Source organism: Diceros bicornis, chromosome 31 (assembly GCF_020826845.1).
Source record: "Diceros bicornis minor isolate mBicDic1 chromosome 31, mDicBic1.mat.cur, whole genome shotgun sequence".
NCBI lineage: Eukaryota > Metazoa > Chordata > Mammalia > Perissodactyla > Rhinocerotidae > Diceros > Diceros bicornis.
Window position 1 is genome coordinate 5,278,378 of NC_080770.1, and position 22,095 is coordinate 5,300,472.

Genomic DNA, 22,095 nt, shown 5'->3' on the forward strand with positions numbered 1-22,095 from the left:
GCTTCTCTTTCACATGCCCGTTTCAAGTTAAGGAAGTTTCCTTCTTTTCCTCCTTTTATTTTTTCATTCTTATTATAAATGAGTGGTGAATTTTAGCAAAGGCTTTTTTCTGCATTTATTGAAATGCTCAGATTTCTTTCCTCTTTTAATCTTATTGTATAATCCATTACAGTAAATTTTCTGATGTTAATCCACCCTTGTACGCCAGAGATTGAACCCAATTTCATCATGATGCACTGACTTTGTCTTCTGTATGCACTGCAAGATTTAATTTTCTAATATTTTGCTTCGGATTTTTGCATCTTTTTCATGAGTGAGATAGACCTATAATTTTCTTTTCTCATATTTTCTTTATTTGGTTTTGAAAAACCAGTGTTTTGTATTGCCCAGTAAATGCATTATCAGGCTTTCCCATCCCCACCCCACCCTCTTCTCTTTTTCTCTAGCCTCTGAAAAGTCTAGGTAAGGCAAGGTTTATTTGTTCTTTGAAGTTTGATTAAACTTTGCCTGTGAAACTGTCTGGGCCTAATGTCTTTGGGGGATTGGAATGGGGGAAGGGGATGGATTACTCTTTCACTTTCTCTAGTAGTTATTGCTTTCTCTGTTTATATTTCTTCCTGAGTCCATTTTGATATTTTATAATTTTCTTGAAAGTTATTGATTTCTCTAAATTTTCAAATCTATTCATATATTCCTGTTTATATATTCTTATATTATTTAAAAAAATCTCTGTATCTGTAGTTATATCCTTTTAAATTTTCTAATTTTTATTTCTACTATTGTTTGTTTGTACCTTTTCTCTTTCTTGATCAGTCTCATGAGAGGTTTGTCTATTTTGTCCGTCTTTTCAGGGCACCAGCTTTTGGTTGTATTGATTTTCTTGCTGGTATTTCTATTTCCTATTTCAGAACTACATTAATTTTTACTCTTTACTCTTTTCTCCTTCATACCTTTATTATTTTACTCTCTTGTCTTGCAACTTTTTGTGTTAAATGCTTATTTATTTTCAATTTTTTTATTTTTTAGGAAATGCACTTAAAGCTATAAATTACCCCATGTACTGCTTTACTGCATCCTCCAGGAGTCGATATGAGGTTCCTGCATTGTCACTCACTCGAAATATTTTGTAATTTTCATTGTAATGTTCTCTCCCCACCTCATGAGTTATTTAGGCATACACTTCAAAGTGTCCAGATATGTATGTATGTGTGCATGTATGTGTATGTATGTATATGTATATTTTTTAAACTACATTTTTATTGTTAATTTTTAAGTTTAATTACTCTTGGTCAGATAATGTGGTCTATATGATATTAATGCTTTGAAATTAATGAAGACTTCCTTTGACTTAATGTTTGATCAATTTTAAAAATATTCTATATTGACTTAAAAACGTATATTCTCTATTTGTTGGATGCATTTACTTTGCATTAGCTCGTTTGTTAATTTTGTTGTTTAAATCTGCTAAATGCTTATTAAATTTTGTGTGGTTTGTCTGTTTTTGATAAAAGTATATTAAGACCTCTCACTATGATGTGAATTTGTCTATTTTTTCCTTATACTTCCATTTTGGTTTATATATTGTGAGTCTATAGTGAAGGGCATACAAATTCGTGATTGTTATATCTTTTTGGTGAATTCGTCCATCAACTGTTAAATACACCTCTGTATCCTGTTGCTTTTTTCCTTAAATTCTTTTTTTGTCTAATATTAATGTTGCTATACCATGTTTTCTTTGGTTAGTATTAGCAAGTTGTGCTTCATAACATCCCTTTATTTTCACACTTTCTGTGTGGTAATTTTGTTTTATGTCTCCTGTAATCTAAATAGAGCTGGATTTTAGAAAAGCAAATTTAATAATCTATGTCTTTTAATAGGCTTCTTTAATCCATTTGCATTCTTTATCTCATTTTTGATACATGTGGACTTATTTGTACTACCTTATTTTTTTTGTTTTAAAATTTAAGTTCTTTTTTTCTTTTCAGTCAAATGGCAGCATTCCATACATGCTGCTCCGCATCTTGCTTTTTTTTATTGTGGTAAAGTATGCATAACATAAAATTTACCATTTTAACCATTTTTAAGTGTACAGTTCAGTGGCATTAATTGCATTCACAAGATTGTACAACAATCAGCATTATTCATTTCCAGAACTTTTTCATCATCCCAAATAGATACTCTGTCCCCCTAAATAAACTCCCCATTACTCCCTGTCCCCAACCCCTGGTAGCCTCTGTTCTACTTTCTGTCTCTGAATTTGCCTATTCTAGGCACCTCATATAAGCGTAATCATACAATATCTGTCCTTTTGTATCTGGCGTCTTTCGCTGAGCTTGTCTTCAAGGTCCATCCATGTCATAGTGTATGTCAGTGCTGCATTCACTTTTCAGGCTGAATAATATTCCATTGTAGGTGTATATCCACTCATCTGGTGATGGACACTTGGGTCGTGTCCACCTTTTGGCTGTTGTGAATAACGCTGCTGTGAACATGGGTGTGCAAGCATCTGTTAGGGCCCCTGCTTTCAGTTCTTTTGGGCGCATACCTAGAAGTGGAATGGCTGGATCATATGGTAAGTCTATGTTCAACTTTTTTAGGAGATGCCATACTGTTTTCCGTAGTGGCTGCACCATTTTACATTCCCACCAGGAGTGCAAATACCACTTTATTTTGTGTTTTCTAATTACTGCTTTTTCTTTGCTTCTTTTTGCCTGATGTATGTTTTAGGAAATTAGCACTAATGGCAAAGTGGAGGAAGTTGAAAGCAAGATTGGTTAGGAGGCTATCACAGCAGTATAGACAAGAGATGATGAAAACCTGAACTAAGGCAGGATGGTAGCAATGAAGGAAAAAACACACACTTAAGAGACATTTCAAACACTTGCATTGTAACATTTTTTCACTTAATTTATTCATTCATTCCACAACTATTTTTGAATGCCTGTGATTTAGGATTTTGTTCAGAGATGAACAAGATAATTATGGTCCCTGCCCTCTCGATACTCACAGTCTAATAGGGGAGGCAGACATGAATAAAAGAATCATATACATAAAGGTCAGAGTGGAAATGTGGAAAGTGTGGCAAAGGAGCAGTAATGGGCGGAGAGAGGAGTTGGCCAAGTGTGACAGCCAGAGAAGGCTGCCCTGAGGACGGAGTCTGGATGAGGAGGAGTTAATCAGGTGGAGGTGGCTTGAAAGTGGGTGGCTGAGAGTGTTCTCGGCAGAGGAAACAGCAAGTGCAAAGGCCCTGTGGCAAGAGGGAGAGGATATAGGGTTCTAGGAACAGAAGGGAGGTCAGTGCCACTGGTGTAGTATTGTTTATAATTCCAAAACATATAAAGCAACCCAAATGTTCAGTATAGGAGGAATTATTCAATAAATTATGATGCCACTATAGAATAGGATGCTATGCAGTCATTAAAATGGTGTGTAAATCTATTTATATGGGAAACACTCATGATATTATATTGATAAGTAATAAAAGTAAGTTATATTAGTTACTGATATTGATAAGTAATAAAAGTACACTGAAACAGTGTGTAGATTATGATCTTTTTTTTGTATGATATGTAGTCAAACAACATATATTTATTTCAGTATGTATAGTTTTACAGAAAAAGTCTGAAATATATTGACAAAATGGTCATCTCTAGGGAGTGGAATTCTGGGGGATTGTAATTTTTTTCTTTTTGCTTATTTATATCTAAAAACAATTCTACAACAAATGTGATTTACTTGTGTAAAAAATAAAATTAAAAGACATTTCTGTGCCAGAATCAGTAGACCTGGTAACCCTTTGGATGTGGGGAAGGAGAGAAGGTAACTGTCAGCAATGACTCAGGGGTTGTGTTATGGGTGGGTGATGCCTCCACGAATGCAGAGAGGGAACACAGCTTGAGCAGGGTAAGGGATGAAGGAGAAGATCACCAGTTAAGGTTTGGATATGTTGGGTTGGAGGTAGAAATGTCTGATAGGAAGTTGGGAATAAGAATTTTGGGATAGGAGACAGAGCAGGTTTGGTGATATAGATTTAAAAATATTCAACATAAAGTTTTAAAAAGCATAGGGGCAAGAGTTAGTAAATGAAATCACCCAGCAAAGTGTGTAGGGCAAGAAAAGAAACGTGCCTAGCCTGGACCTTGGTGAGTAAACATAGTCAGACTAGGTGTAAAATTCTAGATTGTCAGTGTTTCCTCTCAGTGCTTTGAAGATGTTATTCTACTGTTTTCCATTATTTCCAACCAGGTGTCTGCTGTCAGTCTAGATAATCTGTCTTCTCTCTCTGGTGCTTTTAAGATTTTCTTTTTGTCTTTTTTTTTTTTAATTTATCTTTCCTGCGGTTCATTAGGTTTCTGAAATCAGAGGATCCATGACCTTCAACAGTTCTGGAACACTCACAGACAGCCTTCCTCCGAGCATCTTTCCCCCCTTTTCTCTTTCTGTCCTGCTGTGACACTAATCAGACATGTGTGAGCCCCTCCGACTAGCCACCGTTTCTCTTAACCTCTCTTCTCTATTTTTAACCTGTCTCTTTATGCTGCACCTGGATCTAATTTCTTTATCTTTCAGTTTATCCTTTCTCACTTTCAATTTGGTTATTATTTTTATCCAGGCTGCACACAAATATAGTGTAAAGAGCCAAATAATTATACAAGGCTTGTAACAAAAAACAGTAGTTCCCTGATAATTTCTTCCTTATTTTCTGATCTCTGGGAACTGTCAATTCTTTTGACTGAATCTTTTAATATTTGCCTCCATAAATCTACATAACACTCCTGTATTCCTACTTCTTGGCTTTTCGGTTTGAGCACAATCTCTTGTTTTTGTAGCATGGAAGATGTGGGTTTGCCTCTGGTTCTGCTCACACAGAAGCCCCTCCCAGCACATGCGTTTCCCATCCCCAGACATCAGATATACTAGGCATTATTTGTATCTTATGACTCTGAAAACACTACTCACTGCTGAGCCTTGATTCATTTTCCTTTCCTGCAGTTCTTTACTTTTTCCCTTGAGTTAATACTTAGTACTTAGTTTTCTATGTACATATGCTAATTTAAGCCTAAACTCTCCTCTGGTTGGGTAACTGTCTTTTCAACATGCTCAAACATGTAAGCATTCAGTCAGTGTTGTCTTGAGAGCCGTCCACCTGTCGCATTCTGGAGCACTGGGTTTCCAGGCCTGCTGCACAGCTCTTATCCTGGACTCTCCGTCTACCGTCAGGCCAGGGGTTTCCTTTGCTTCTTTCTTAGGTCTAGTTCCCTGGTTTCTGGATCCCATTATCTTCCTCGTTTGATTCACTGCATTATTTTGGTGCAGCACATCCTCCAGTGGCTTCCTGAGAAAGGGTGCTTGGGAGATCATTTTTTCATAACTTACATGTCTAAAAATGTCTTAGTCCATCCTCACCCTTAGGTGATCTTTGTGGATTGCACAGTTGAATTTCCCAATTCAAGTTCAAATAGTTGAATTTTCCTTCAGAATTTTGAAGGCTTTGCTGCATTTTCTTCTGGTTTCTGATGTTGCTATTGAAATTTTGGCACTATTCTTTTCCTCAATCCTTTGTCTGAAACCTGTTATTCTTTCTGGAATGTTATAGGTTCTTCTCTTTGTCCCCAGTGCTCTGAAATTTGATAATGAGATGTCTTGGTTTGGGTCTCTTTCATCTATCGTGCTGGGCACTGGGCAGGCCTTTTTACTTTGGAAACACACACCCTTTAGTTCTGGGGAATGTTATTGAATTATTTTCTCTCCTTCGTTGTTAAAATGCTATCCTTCTGGAACACGTATTACGTAAGTGTTGGAGCTTCCGGTGTGGTCCTCTAGGTTTTTCTTTCTCCTCTTGTTTTCACTTCTTTTTCTTTTTGTTCTAGTTTTCATACCTTCTGTTAAGTCTTTCATCTCTGTGATTACTTTATTTTCCAGAACATCTTTTTTATACTCTGGGTGTTTTTTTAAACATCATTTTCTTGTTTCATGGATGCAATAACTTTTCTTAACCTGTCCAAGGCTGTTGATGCCCCTCTACCCACCCAATTTTCTTTTCTCTTCGTAGGCTGTTTCTTTAGGCTTCTGTCTTTCCTATTGGAAGATTTCCTAAAATGTCTACTGGTCTTTGGCTGTCACTCTGCTCACATTTAAGAATGAGGCATGAGCTGACTGGGGACTCTCGGTGCAGCAGTGTGGGCTCGCTCCCTGTGGCTTCATTGCAGAGTGATATGACCAAGCCATTTATTGGGAAACCTCAATGTCAGACTCTCTATTTTCTCTTGGGCTGGTCAGAGTCCTCAGAGAAGGCTTTTCCAATCTCCTGCTAGAATTTCTAGGAGCTGAGTAGACGAAGCTTGGGGGTCTCGACATTCACCTTTCCTCCTTTGTTCATCGTAATACCCCAGCCCTCAACTGTTTTACCCCCCAGAGTAACTTCAGTCTCTTGCCACGGTGGTGGAGAGGCAGTCAGCAGCTGCTGGAAGGGGGAAGGAGCCTGGGGGTCCTACACTAAATAGAATTTCAGCCAATTCTTTTCTTAGCTCATCTACCTCCTCCACTTCAGAGCAGCCTGGTACCACTCATTCCTGAGTCTTCAGAGCTGCTTCTCTGCCCTCTCCTGCTGACTCGGGGTTCAGTGTTCTTGAGTCTGCTGCCAGTTAACTCTCTCCCCTCTGCTTGCCAGCCTCCAAACCTTCTGTCATTGCCTCCTTTCCCTTCTCTCCATCCTAGTGGTTAGGAAAGCTTAGGAGAAATTCTCATATTTTCCCCTTGTACTTCAGACTGTGGCCCAGAGAGGGATGTATCTCTACTCTCTCCTTCTGTGGACTAGATTTGTGGGGAGGTTGCCTTTCAAGGATCCTGCTTTATATGGGGGCGGGGGGGGGTGGTCTCTGATGCAATTCCCACCTTTTGTAGCCCAGACTTTGTCTTCTGTCTCCTGCATGAGCAGCCCATTTGAACCCAAGCTCTAGGTCACTAGGGACCAGCAGATGCCCCAGGACAACCCTGGGCAGCTACAGAACTCACCCCTCTGGGTTCACAATTTCTTGCGTTTTTAATCCTCTGAAAATCTCCTTTATTCTCCTCTTGGCTTGACATGCCCTTAAAAATATTATTTTAAAAAATTAAAATAATACATAGTAAAAGAATCATGTTTAGGAGTTCTACAACAAGAAGGTTTCTACAGACATCTAGTCTACCAGACTGCCAGACACAGAGGCCTTCCCTGCACTGACACAGCTCTGTGGGAAGCACACCCACATGATCTTCAGGGCTTCCCCGGGCAACCCTTTGAGACTGGTAGGTTAGGTGCCATGACTTCCATTTTAAAGCTCGCGACACTGGATGATAAATAACTTGCATCAATTATTTATCAGGAGATACTGTGGGGAGCTGGTGGCAGAGCTGATATTAAAAACCTGGGTGTGAAGCTCTTTTCAATGAATCTTGTTCTTGGAAGAGAACAAGGTGGATCTTCTCTAGTCACAAATGGAAGCGGTAGAGTGGCTGGTGAGCTTCCCAGAGACTCTCTGGGTGCAGGTTACAGGTAGGATATTAGGAGTCCTTGCCTTGACGCTGAATTTTTACGTAAGTTGAGGAAAATGTCTTATCTCTGCCCATACTGAAAAAATGTAAGCCATAGGCCTATAGATGCCTCTGTTGTACAGCATAAGAGCAGCATCTTACAAGAGCGTGTGAAACAGTTAATAGCCATAAACACTGACGGTTCTTCAAGGAAAACCCATCAGAGAAAGTCCTCAGTACTGCTATCCTGCCGTGGTTAATGCCTTTATGACTTCCAGAATCCCAGGGCACAGTGGACACATTCTCAAAGGAATTCTCCTAACAAAACTGTTCTGTAGAATCCAGATTCATGAACAACCCTTGCGTTATGACAGGGTGTGATGGCAGTCATTTCATGTATGTGTTTCTGCCACCGTTCATTTCTCTGTCCTCCACACAGTGACATGGAATGAAAGTAAGATAAGGCCTTGGCCAGGCTCGACCTCCCCGTCCCGCGAGTTTTCACTCAGCGTCCAGGTCTGGCCAAGGAGTGAACTCGCCTTTGTCGTGTGGATAGATTGGGGTAGCTGGTAGTTGGTAGCTGGAAAATGCCTCTTTATAATTTGTTGTTTCCACCCCCAACTCGCAGTGCTCCTGGGAGGAAGGCAGTGGGCATCTAGGGCTGGGGGGATTGACATCAGTGGATGTTTTCCAGGAGATTGTTTTACTTTGCAAACTCCTATATTATGAAACCAATGGTTTTAACTAGTTTCTCTTTCTTCTGTGTCAGTCACTGGAGAACATCATCCCAGTTGATCTGGTTTTCACAAAAAAGGAATCAGAATCATCTACATAAAAGTTGTACTGACCACAGCGTGCGGCCGGCTCTTTTCCCATCACGCGTGCCCTTGTTTTTGTTTACGCACTCTGTGTCTGTGCCTCTGACGCCCTGTCATTGTCTTCACAGGTACTGTGACTGCTTTGCCAGCGGGGACTTTTGCAACAACTGCAATTGTAATAATTGTTGCAACAATTTACGTCATGAAATCGAACGGTTTAAGGCCATTAAGGTAACAAATTTCCATTAAATACATGATTTTTAAAGTGTTTAAAGGTGCTTACAATGTGCGTGAAACTATCTTCAGAGATTGCTAATTTCAATATTGAGAAAACCCAGAGTGTTGAAGATCGATTGAATATGACTCTATTCCTGGAGGTGGGGTATTGGCCCACGACAGGGGCTATTATGAGAGGGTAGCCAGAGAAATATCTTTATTCTCCACCAGTGTGGGATGGCGTCAGAGGGGCAGCAGAGTCTCAGAAGGTTGTGATTTAAGAACATGCAAATGTCCACTTTGTCTTGATTTGGGGTTTAGAAATTTGGGTCATATTATGTAGCAGATAAGCCCAAGTTCGAAGAGTGTAGTCTGAACGGTGTGGATGGTCCACTGTACAAAGAGAACTGGGTGGGAAGGCTCTCCGCCATTGCACTGTCTAAGTTTTTCTCCCTTTGGCTTCCCAGTGAAGAGGAGCATCTAGGCTTTCCTCAGGGGCAAACAGCACCTTAGATAGCCCACAGGCTACATGCAGGAGCCTGCTGTTTCCGTCCCTGTCTGTAAGCACAGAGATAATCAGAGAGGGCAGGACAGCTAGGCCTGGGGCCGTCAGCCTGCTCCAGGCCAGCTTGGGGCCTCTAGTTTACAAAGGGAAATTGAAGGCCATCCCCTGTAGACTTGAGACTGTCATACTGTGCCATGGTTGATCTGGGTTTTTTCCTAAAATAATTTAATTCCCCTCTTGAATTATAGATAAATCAGTTGAAAATATCTTATCAATTTTGATACAGCCAGATCCACAGGACTGAAGAAAATTATGATGCACCTAAGCTTCAGTAGTATAGCAGCACTTTCTTTAGGGGTAAAGGGTACTGTCTGCAGTTAAAAGCGTAAAAAAGTTTTATTTAAAAAGTGTTGGAATTCTCATGCAGTGCTGGTAGGAATAGAAATTGGTGCAACCACTCTGGGAAATTGTTTGGCAATAGTTACTAGAGCTAATCCTTTGTATGTGCTGTGACCCAGCTGTTTCATCCCATTCAGTGTAGCCAGTAGAAATGAGTGTACATGTCCACCAGAGACTTGTACAAGAATGTTCCCAGCGGCTTTATTCACAATAGCCCCAAACTGGAAACAACCCAATGGTAGAAGGGATGAATCTGTTGAGGTGTATCATATCATGGAATACTACATACCAATGAAAAAGAAAGCACTACAGCTCTGTGCAGCAGCATGGATGAATCTCACAGACACTGTGCTAATGAAAGAAGCCAGACATAAAAGAGTACACGTGGTGTGGTTCCACTTTTATGAAGTTCCAGAACAGGCAAAACTAAAGCAATTGAAGTCAGAAGGGTGGTTCTCACTGGGATGTGTCGAGGGGGAAGAGCCATGAGGGAGCCTCTGGGGGCTGGATGTCCTCTAACTCAACCTGGGTGGGGGTGACACAGGGGCACACACAGGCTCGAATTCATCACGCTCCATCTGCCAGACGGGTACATTCACTGTCCCTCATACTTCAGCAAAAAGCAAAAGTACACAAACAGGGCAGCCCACCCCAGGCCCTGCTGTCCAAAGGACCTTCTGCAATGATGGGGATTTCTAGTGGCCCTGGAGTTGAATGGCACAGGTCCCAGCTGTTAACCTGTGAAGGGGGCAGGGAGGGACAAGGATGTCACTGGGACTTCTGAGCTGCTCAAAAGTTAATAAAGAGCATTGCATTACTTTGTTATTAAAAACATGTGCACGTTTGTATGTCTCGATAGATAGTAGACAGATAGGTAAAAAAGTTAAACATACAAAGCAGGATAAAAAGCCATGCGTGTTGTATGAGAAAGGGGTGGCCCGGTGGTTGTGACTCTGGGCCCGACGTGAGCCCAGGGACTTGGTTAGAGTCATCGCTCACCATCTGTCACTTCACCTCTCGGTGCCTCAGTTTCTTCATCTGTAAGACAGAAACGACAGGAGTATGCACTTCACAAGGTTGCTGTGAGAGGAAATGAGAGAGCACATGTAAATCCCATAGAAAGATGCCTGGGACACAGGAAATGTTTGATAAATGTGAGCTGTTAGCAGAGTACCACGATCCCAACCATCTTAGGAAAATGTCTATAAGAAATACTGCAAGGAAATATGTCCACATGGACACAGTGATTTTCTTTGCGTCTTTACCGTCCATTAATTTTACAATAAATATATATGACTTTGAAACTCAGAAAAAAAACAAAGCCTGGAGAAGCTGTGGCTGCAGTATACCTGTAAGTGTGTAAATAAGCTAAAATGAAACAAGAAGGGGATGCGCTTTCTTAATTATGTAAGGAGACACATTTGCTTATTGTGGCTCCTTCTAAAGGAACAACTAGATTAAAAGGACAGGCAAACGAGATGTCTTCCACCGAACATAATTTTTAAATAATAAAATGTATCTTGATGGATTTTTATATTTTCTCTTAGGCATGTCTTGATAGAAATCCAGAAGCTTTCCAACCAAAAATAGGGAAAGGAAAATTGGGAGATGTTAAGCCTCGACACAACAAAGGATGTAATTGCAAGAGGTCAGGCTGCCTTAAGAACTACTGTGAATGCTATGAGGTTAGTGATCAATTTCCTGGTATTATTTAAAAAAGACAGGTAAATATTTTGTTCTAAGTAACTTCTGTGGTTAAAAAAAAAAAAAAAACAACTTGGGGCAGGCCCGGTGGCACAAGCGGTTAAGTGTGCGCGCTCCGCTGCGGCGGCCCGGGGTTCGCTGGTTCGGATCCTGGGCACATACTGACACACTGCTTGGCAAGCCATGCTGTGGCGGCGTCCCATATAAAGTGGAGGAAGATGGGCACGGATGTTAGCCCAGGGCCAATCTTCCTCAGCAAAAAGAAGAGGAGGATTGGCAGATGTTAGCACAGGGCTGATCTCCTCACACACGCACAAAAAAACAACTTTATTATATAGCCAAGACATGGAAACAACCTAAGTGCCCATCAACAGATGAATGGATAAAGAAGACGTGGTGTATATACAATGGAATATCACAGCCATAGAAAAGAAGGAAATCCAGCCATTTGTGACAACATGGGTGGACCTTGAGGGTATTATGCTAAGCAAAATAAGTCAGATGGAGAAAGACAAATACCATATGATTTCACTCATATGTGGAATCTAAAACAAAACAAATGAACAGACAAAATAAAATAAAAACAAACTCATAGATACAGACGACAGATTGGTGGTTAACAGATGGGAAGGGGGTGGGGGGAGGGTGAAATAGGTAAAGGGGGTTAACTGTGAGATGAATGGAAACTAGACTTTGAGTGGTGAGCATGTTGTGAATACAGAGGTCGAATTATAATGTTGTACACCTGAAACTTATATAATGTTGTAAACCAATGTTACCTCAAAAAAAACACTTCACTGTAATTTAAAAAGAGAAATATAATTTAGTTTTCTTCCTTCTAGGGTTTCTAGAAAGGCATTCATATCAGTCTGTGTTAATTTCTCAAATATCGGTTACTCTTTATGAATCAAGTAAATCAACCCAGGGCTCCTGTGGGAGCATGTTGCGTTCCTTGAGCCCACCCCTGAGTGTCCAGTGGAGGTGCCCACTGCCGTGGCTTTGCCCGCTCTGCAGCTGCTGATCTGACACTGTGAGCCACACTCAGTGGCCAGCAGTTTGGGTGCTCCTGGAGGTGGGCCATGCCTCTTCTTCCCTGAGCAGAGTAAAGATGCTCTCGGTGGACAGTGGGGGACAGTAGGTCCCCGGGGAGCCTTGTCCCCAGATGAACATTTTTCTGGGTGCTTGGAATGGGGCAGCTCCTCCGGGGCGCTACTGGGAGGGCCAGTCAGCCCTCAGAACAGACAGTCAGACTTTGCCACTAGGGAAATGACCACTGTGGAGAAAAGCTTTTTTCTTTTTCTCAAAGATATAATGGCAGTAGAGGGACTTGCTTTCTCCTTTAGTTTTTCATCCCTCTCTCCTCTCCCTTTTCTGTCTCTCTTTTTTTGTGTGCTGAAAGAAAGGAAGAAAGAGAAGAGAGGGAACCCTCAGGTCCTATCGGTGAAGCAGCCAAGAAACTCTTCCTTAAAAGGTTCTCCTTTGGTTGGCTTGAGGTCGGGGGCAGGGGGTACCTGTGAATTTTATTTTTAAAAGGTTGTCATAGAAGGTCAGGCTTTTTTTTTTTTTTTGTGAGGAAGATCAGCCCTGAGCTAACATCCATGCTAATCCTCCTCTTTTTGCTGAGGAAGACTGGCTCTGAGCTAACATCTATTGCCAATCCTCCTCCTTTTGTTCTCCCAAAGTCCCAGTAGATAGTTGTATGTCATAGTTGCACATCCTAGTTGCTGTGGTGGGACGCGGCCTCAGCATGGCCGGAGAAGTGGTGCGTCGGTGCCCGCCGGGGATCCGAACCCAGGCCGCCAGTAGCGGAGCGCGCGCACTTAACCGCTAAGCCACGGGGCTGGCCCTGAAGGTCAGGCTTAAGAAAAGTCATCTTGGTTCTGGAGACGCATCTTGAAAGATCTGATTAAGCAAAGCCAGCAATACCCCAGCTAGGATTTTGAAAATACAGTCAAAAATATTGCAAGAGATATAGAATTCACACAGTGAGTGGCATCACTCCGGTGGAACCATTTTCTAGTGTACTCACACGTCTCTATCTGCCCTGCGCAGTGCTCTCCCTGGCTGCCATGAGACAGTGAGTCAGCCCACTCTCCAGAGGCCCAGCCTCTGCCGGACAACAGCCCACATGACCTGCAGATGTTCTGTAGTCTCTGGCATTGGAGTAGACTAGAAATCCTGAAAAACCTCCTGCTCAAAGCACCCAGAGGTGCAGAATAAAACAATAGATCCCCTTTGAGATGCATCTCTGAGCTGAAGAGAACAGAGAGAAATCCCCAGGGGCTGAAAGTAAGAGGAATCTGAAAACCCTGGTGTTTGGCAGGGCCAACTTTCAGACTGACCCCAGGGTCAGCATGAGCAAAGGGTTGGACCCAGGCTTTCCAGGCACAGCTGGCACCCCCCACTCCCCGATCCCCTGAGTGTCACACTGCCATGTGACAAGAAACAAAGTCCACCCACAAGGAAGCAGGAAAGCCCTCCCCTAGGATGCCCAGCACAGACCTGCCCTCGGGTGGGTTTCAGATGCCACCCACCTGCACATTGTTTGCAACAGCAGAGCCAGCATACTGCCCCCCACCGCTGAAAGAGAGGAACTGTTGAGCTGGAATTTTATGACCAGCTAAAGCAGGCTTTATTCAAGACAAGAGTCGAGTGAAGCACTTCGCTGGCGATCCCAGTGGAGAAGGGACAGTAGTCCCTCTCTGCTTGGGACTCCCACCTGCACTCGCCCACGGGCTTCCGGAGCCAACTCCCCGTGTTCCCCGTCAGCAGCACCACTGGGTCCCCACAGCAGTGACGCATATGGAAATGCACCTCGCTCTCTTCACATCACACTCATTCACTCCTCTGCGCTTCTGCCTTTTTTTGGGAGTACGAAAATCACAGATTACACACACTCAAACACACAAATGTAAACAAAGAGTTATTTAAGGCCCAAATAGAATTTGTTGTTTTTGGATGAATTGTAGGACAACCTAATTTTATTGAAGCATTTTATGTTACCAGGCCAAAATTATGTGTTCTTCTATTTGCAAATGCATTGGTTGCAAAAATTACGAAGAAAGCCCAGAACGAAAAACACTAATGAACACGCCAAGCTACACGGAAATTGGAGGTTTTGAAGGCAGCCATCATTTGTCACCAACTAAATTTTCAGGACTACAAAAATTCAGAAAAGATGGGTAGGTACTCTGAACTAACCCTCCTAAGAGGGGAAATTGAGGTTCATTTGAGAGGAGAGTTAAAATGCTTTATACACTGGAAAGAAAGCACGTGTGTCTGCAGGGGCGGGCACAGGGGATGGGGAAGGAGGGCTCTGGTCTCCCCTTCTCGACCAGCCCCTACATCACACCCTGTTTCCTCAGAGCCCCACTGCCAGAAACGCTTTGTCCTCTTTGTCCTCTTAGCTCAGTCCCTCGTGCGCACTCTCTGAGTCACCCCTGTTTTGTACAAGAGCAGAAGGCCCTGCGGGGATTGCCAACAGGCCACAGGCCTCAGGCAGCATGGTCTCCAGACAGCTAACGCCTGACCCACTCTTTACCATGTGGAGTGACAGCAAGGCAGTGGTTTCAGTACACACCGTATTCCTTACAAAAGTGATAACGGCTTCCACATTAGTTGGATATTTTCCCATTTCATTATTTTGAAGCCGTATGATAATCCTAGTAGGTCTCAAAAGTTGAGTAATAATTTTACTATTATTGGACTAAATTCATCCATATTTAAAAATGTCTTTGAGTTCGTCGTGATGGGTCATGTCATGATAAAGTACCAGATGTCATTAATTAACTAATATCATTTTGAAAAGCCAAGTTCATGCTTGTTTGGTTAGAAAGACTCCTTGTGACCTACAGAAGTCTTTATCAGTAAAAATTTACCAAAACATGGCTGCATCTTCTGTGAAATTACAAGTGAAAATGTTCTCTCTCCTGACGTCAGGGTGTTATGTGTCTGATGGAAGGGGATGGAGGCTCCATATGCTGGAGTCTGGTCTCAGAATGTTCTTGACCTGAGGGCAGCTAAAGTCATTGCATATTATCCTTATAGAGAGATTTTAGCCAATTCCAACATCTATCTCTATTTTCATAATAGAACACTTTTTAATACTTTATACAGTTTTCCTAAAATTTTTCAGTTTGAGCACTACTTGGGCAACTGTCTAGCGAAGTCCCAGTTGCCCCTTGGACTCAGTGGGGAATATGGCTGGTCCTGTGTGATATAGTACTACTGTCTTTTAGGACCTTGCTCAGAGCTCCAAGGGGCATTTGGGGGCGAGGCCATGCTGACAGTGCACCCCCAAGGACAGCTGAGGCGAGTCCTCAGAGCCTTTCAGCATTCTGTAGCTCTAGTGTCCCTGGGGGAGGAGGGGCCGACAGACCCCTAGCATGGCTGTCCGGCTGCCGGCTTCCCTTAGTGCAGACGTTGTGCACAGAACCCAGTCTGAGGCTGCACCGCTGGTCTGCAGGGACTTGTCTTATCTAAGGTTCCTGCTTCCTCTACCCCTGCCTGGTCCACGAGGTCCTCTGGGTTGGTTAGTGGATCTAATTTTGAGAAAATTTAGAATCTGCCATGAGAGGGATGTCAAGAAGCTGACAGATTTACCTGTCCTCTGTATTATGCTTCTAAAAGCAATCCTTGGTATTGTCGCAGTTAATCATTTCCCATATTAGGAAGACAACGTTAGACTTTACCCAGTGACATCTTCAAAATACCATGACAGCATGTCCCTTGGAGATAAAAACAGTGGAGCTATGGACCGCGGCCTTTAACTGGTCTGTTTCTGACAGGCGGTCTCCCTCGTGCATCTCCTGGGAGGTGGTGGAAGCCACGTGTGCCTGCCTGCTGGCCCAAGGGGAGGAGGCCGAGAAGGAGCACTGCTCGGAGTGCCTGGCGGAGCAGATGATCTTAGAGGAATTCGGGAGATGCTTGTCACAGATCCTGCACATTGAGTTTAAATCCAAAGGGTTGAAAATTGAGTAGAGTACAAGGTAGTAAAACACGAATGCATGTAGATTTTGTCTCAGTATTCAGAAGGAAAACTATAGTTTAGAAAGGTTGTTTTAAGGAACACGAGGCGGGGTCTGCCTCAACAGCTACATCATTAAGAGCGAGCTTTCCCTGTACATTAGGGGAGCGAGGGGATTTACTCAGAGTCTCTGAGGGATTGGCGATCAAAACCCCCCTGTCTGAGGAAGTGCATGACATAACCGTGTTGTCTGGACCAGAGCAGAGTATGGGTTCCTGCGATCCCAGGAGAATTGTCTGCACTAACGCTGAGTACTGGAGGGTGAGACAGGCCCTGGAGAGAAACAAAAGTCCAGTCCTATTGACTTCATCCTCTCTCAGGAATATTCCTCTCTGCATATTCTTTTATGCAGGCTTCTCTGCATAAAAAACCATAATGATTTTCCCCTAAGTTATTTAGAAATAAATTCTCCAGATGGACTGCTCTGATACAGCTTAAAATCTCTAGAGAACTACCGAACACTCCGAAGAATTTCTGAGTGTAGTCATTTCCCCAGAGTCACACAAATTATCAGTCTCTTCTAAGGCCCCAGTGAAGTGACAGCGAGGTCACACAGGCCATTCTTTCCTCAGGAGCGTCTTGAGTTGTAGGACTGAAAATTATCTAGTTTCTTATGTGTTTCTATTTGAATTGTGGAAAAGCTCTATTATCCAATTAATTTCTCCATAATTATTGTTATAATATTATTGTTGTTTGTAAAATATGGTTAAAATAACTAGTTTGCAAAAACCAGCAGGTAAGATTAGTTATTAAGTTGACTCTCTTTTGGTTCTGTTGTAAAAGCAAGGAGGAATAAAAATTTTAAATGTCTTCCATTGTTGTAAGGAACTGAGTAACTGTAATTAACTTATTCGTGTTTCTGTGTTGATTAATGACATTGGCCCCTTGGAGAATGTTGAGAAAGCTCGTTTCCCAACACTGCGGTGAAGGAAGTGTGGCTGTGGGGCCCCAGCACGTCATAAAGCAAGGAGCCGAGGAGACAGCTGGCGTTTCGTGGAGCTGTATTTGCAGCAGCTAATTCTGGTGGAGACCAACAAGGGGCAAGGAAATGCTTAATTCTTCTCCGTTACATGCCCTTGTGACCCCTTGGGATCCAGGTTCCGGGGTGGAGGGCCAGAGGTGGACACAGCGTTGTAGACGGCAGAGTTGTCCACCAGCTGTGCCACCCGCTGCCCTCGTGCTTTCAGTCCCGTCAACATCTAGGACAGAGCAGGGAGGAGACGCTGCTGGAGGAGCCCACTTCACCCGTGGGGCTGGAAGGGGACCAGGAGATGGGGACCTTTGGGACTCCCTCCTGGAGCTGCCTTCCTTCTCTCTTCCTCTCAGCGGCGCTGCCAATAGCAGTATCCGCCGGCCATGTAGGCAACTTAAAACTTGCTAGTAGCCATATTTACAAAAGTGAAAAGGAACAGGTGAAATTCGTTTTAATAATCTTTTATTTAACCCGGTATATCCAAAACACGATCATTTCAACATGTGATAAAAGTAAAAATGATTGAGATATTTCACATTCTTTGTATGTACCAAATCTTTGACATCCAGTGTGTATTTTGCCCTCACAGCACATCTCAGTTTGCACGTGGTGCATTCTAAGTGCCCAGGAGCCACACGGCAGGTGTGGAGGGAGGGAAAGGGAACAATGTCCTGCAGCACTATTCTGAGGCAGAGAGCTGCCTGGGAAGGCCCTGCAGCCAGGTGGAGCCCACCTGCAGAGCCCGGAGGCAGCTGGCCAGGAGGCAGCGAGGAAGCGTGAGCAGGCGCCTCAGCACAGCCCCAGCAGTGTGCCTCCTGTGGGGGAGGGACCTTTGGTGCTGCTGCCAGGTAGATGGAGCTAAGCCTGGACGTCAGGGCGTCTGGGAGGCACGAGCCCTCAGGGATGCTCACCTGGCAAATTGAGTACGTCAGTACAGCTTGTAGAAAATTCACTATGGGAAGGAGAAGCCCAAGTACCGTGGTGTATAAAGCCACTGTAGTGCCCAGAGGTAGCAGTTACATAGGATGACTAAGGAGAGAGAAAACCACAGCTTTTTGTTTCTGGGAGAGAGCCAATGGTTTATTGTAAAACCATGTAAAGATAGAAATAAAAATAGTATGTCCTCATCTGGGTGTGGCTGTGCAACTTGAACCACCTCGTGCCCTTCTACCCTGTATCTCCTTGGGCCACCTTTGTGATTAAGGTTAGATTAACTGTTGAGGTTTCTTGTTTGTTTTTCCAGAATTGCAGCTTAGCTAAACCTTATCTTTTCAAGAATCTGAGAAAAAAGTCATTAAAAAAATGACACATGCTAAAAGAAAACTGTTTCTCTTCTCACAACACTTCTGACACCAAATGTGTGGCATCTTTTCCCTACACCAACCAATTCTCCAACTCTCTGGACACCAACTGTGTGTGCTGTAATTTAATTCAATTTGGACACTACCCAGAGTTAGTGTCAGATTACACGGGTTTAAGGCCTCAGTCCCACAAGACTGCCCCCCAACTTCAGACACCAATTGCAAGTAGTGGGTCCCAGGTCACCCACACTTCTGTCTGACTTGGCTACAAATTGGAAGTTCCCATGACCCCCTCCTCAGGTTAGATAATTTGCTATAACAACTCGCAGAACTCAGGGAGGTATTTTACTTGCTGTGGCTTGTTTATTTTCGAGGATATCATAAAGGATGCAGGTGAAGAGCCAGACGCAGAGGTACACAGGGCAAGGTGCAGAAGGTCCTGAGTGCAGCAGTTTCTGTCCCCATGGAGTTGGGGTACACCATCTTCCTGGCATGCAGATGTGTTCGCCAATCCAGAAGCTCTCCAAACCCCATAGTTTAGGAATTTTTATGCAGGCTTCATCATGTAGACATGATCAATTATTAACTCAGTTTCCAGCTCCTCCCCTCCCTGGAGGATGGGGGGTGGGGTTGAAAGTTCCAAGCTTCTGATCATGGTTTGGTCTTTCTGGGGACCAGCTTCCATTCTGAACTATCCAGGAGCCCAGCCAGAGTCACCTCGTTAGAATAAAGGACACTCCTATCACCCAGGAAATTCCAAGGGATTTAGGTGCTCAGTGTAAGATGCTCCAATCACCCCCATCACTCAGGAAATTACCAGGATTTTAAGAGCTTGGTGTCAGGAACCAAGGGCAGAGACCAAGTGTATATTTCTTTTTTTTTTTTTCCCCCCCCAAAGCCCCAGTAGATAGTTGTATGTCATAGCTGCACCTCCTTCTAGTTGCTGTATGTGGGACGCGGCCTCATCATGGCCGGAGAAGCGGTGCGTCGGTGCACGCCTGGGATCCGAACCCGGGCCGCCAGCAGCGGAGCGCGCGCACTTAACCGCTAAGCCACGGGGCCGGCCCCAAGTGTATATTTCTTATGTCACATGTGCTGAAAATTTTCTTTCCTGTGAGTTAACCACAAGTTTGTACACAATACAGAAAACATGGGAGCAAATGAACCATCCTTAAGAGAGAACCTTCTATTGACTGCAAAATATCAGCAGAAACCTACTTGTAATCCTCATCTTGGCTCTGAGGTTCTTTATCCCTTTACAAAGCCCTGCACCAGTACCTGAAATTCTGCCAGCATTGGTCTAATTTCAGTGCGGGTACAGCTTAAAACCACAACAGACAAATTACTGTATGATGTAAGTTAAAATACCGGTTTAGGGACTTGAAGATGGAAGTTTCATCCAAGATAAAAATGATGGGAGAAGTTAGAGAATCTAAGAGAACCACAGTTTGGAGAAAAGATAAGGACAACTGGAGGGGAAGGTGCAGCCCATTCTCCAGGTGGAGCTCCTTACAAAGACCGCTGGGCGCAGGAGGGCGGAAGTGAGCACTGGGTCGTGTCAGTGTTCTGGATTGTGGCCACTCTGATGGGTGTGTAGCGGTATCTCGTTGTTTTAATTTGCAGTTCCCTAATGACATATGATGGGGAGCATCTTTTCATGTGCTTACTTGCCATCTGTGTGTTTTCTTTAGTGAGGTATCCGTCCAGGTCTTTTGCCCATTTTTTAATTGGGTTGTTCCTTTTCTTATTGTCGAGTTTTAAGAAGTCTTTGTATATTTTGGATAACAGTCCTTTATCAGATGTGTCTTTTGCAAATGTTTTCTCCCAGTCTGTGGCTTGTCTTCTCATTCTCTCAATAGTGGCTTTTGCAGAGCAGAAGTTTTTAATTTTAATGACGTCTAGATCACCAATTATTTGTTTTATGGATCATGACTTTGGTGTTGTATCTAAAAAGTCATCACCATACCCAAGGTCATTTATATCTTCTCCTATGTTGTCTTCTAGGAGTTTTATAGTTTTGCATTTTACATTTATGTCTGTGATCCACTTGGAGTTAGTTTTTGTGAAGGGTGTTAGGTCTGTATCCAGAGTCATTTTTTTGCATGCGGATGTCCAGTTGTTCCAGCACTATTTGTTGAAAAGACTATCTTTTCTCCATTGTATTGCCTTTGCTCCTTTGTCAAAGATCAGTTGACTATATTTATGGGGGTCTGTTTCTGGGCTCTGCATTCTGTTTCATTGATCTACTTGTCTATTCTTTTGCTAATACCACACTGCCTTGATTACTGTAGCTTTATAGTAAGTCTTGAAGTCAGGTGGCGTCAATCCTTCAACTTTGTTCTTCTCCTTCACTATTGTATTGGCTGTTCTGGGTCTTTTGCGTCTCCATATAAACTTTAGAATCAGTTTGCCAGGGCCGGCCCCATGGCTTGGCGGTTAGGTGCGCGCGCTCTGCTGCTGGCGGCCCGGGTTAGGATCCCGGGCGCGCGGCGACGCGCCGCTTCTCTGGCCATGCTGAGGCCGCGTCCCACATACAGCAACTGGAAGGATGTGCAACTATGACGTACAACTATCTACTGGGGCTTTGGGGGAAAAAATAAATAAATAAAATTATTAAAAAAAAAAAAAGAATCAGTTTGCCAACATTGACAAAATAACTTGCTGAGATTTTGATTGGGATTGCATTGATTCTATAGATGAAGTTGGGAAAAACTGACATCTTGAAAATATTGAGTCTTCCTATCCATGAACATGGAATATCTCTCCAATTATTTAGTTCTTTTTTGATTTCTTTGATTCCATCAGAGTTTGTAATTTTCCTCATATTTAGATCTTGTCCGTATTTTGTTACATTTGTACCTAAGTATTTCATTTTGGGGATTGCTAACATAAATGGTATTGTGTTTGTAATTTCAAATCCCACTTGTTCATGGCTAGTATAAAGGAAAGCGACTGACTTTTGTATATTACTCTTGTATCCTGCAACCTTGCTATAATTGCTTTTTAGTTCCAGCAGTTTTTTGGTTGATTTTCAGATTTTTTACATAGATGATCATGTCATCTGTGAACAAAGAAAGTTTTATTTCTTCCTTCCCAATCTGTATTTTTTGTGTGTGTGAGGACTAGCGCTGAGCTAACATCCGATGCCAATGCTCCCCTTTTTTCCTTGAGAAAGATTGGCCCTGGGCTGACATCGGTGCCCATCTTCCTCTACTTTATATGGGACACCACCACAGCATAGTTTAACAAGTGGTGCGTCGGTGCACATCCAAACCTGCGAACCCTGGGCCGCCAAAGCGGAGCACGCACACTTAACCGCTGCGCCACTGGGCCGACCCCTGTATTCCTTTTATTTCCTTGTCTTCTTGCATTAGTTAGAACTTCCAGTCCCATGTTGAAAGGAGCCTTGAGAGGGGACATCTTTGCTTTGTTCCTGATCTTAGCAGGAAAGTTTCTAGTTTCTCACCATTAAGTATGATGTTAGCTGTAGGGGCTTTGGTAGATGTTCTTTATCAAGTTGAGGAAGCTCCCCTCTATTTACAGTTTTTATCATGTATGGGTGTTGGATTTTGTCGCATACTTTTTCTGCATTTACTGTTACGATCATGTGACTTTTCTTCTTTAGCCTATTGATGTGATGG

At 43.0% G+C, this 22,095-nt stretch overlaps 1 protein-coding gene across 1 annotated transcript in view; it reads left to right on the forward strand.

Moving 5' to 3' along the window:
• TESMIN (testis expressed metallothionein like protein) overlaps positions 1–16,134 on the forward strand; it is a 38,319-nt gene extending 22,185 nt beyond the window's left edge. The window contains exons 6-9 of the mRNA XM_058527348.1: positions 8,459–8,561; positions 10,998–11,135; positions 14,161–14,336; positions 15,942–16,134. Coding sequence (XP_058383331.1) covers positions 8,459–8,561; positions 10,998–11,135; positions 14,161–14,336; positions 15,942–16,134 — 610 coding nt within the window. The remainder of the gene's footprint in view (positions 1–8,458; positions 8,562–10,997; positions 11,136–14,160; positions 14,337–15,941) is intronic.
• The last annotated feature ends 5,961 nt before the right edge of the window (positions 16,135–22,095 follow it).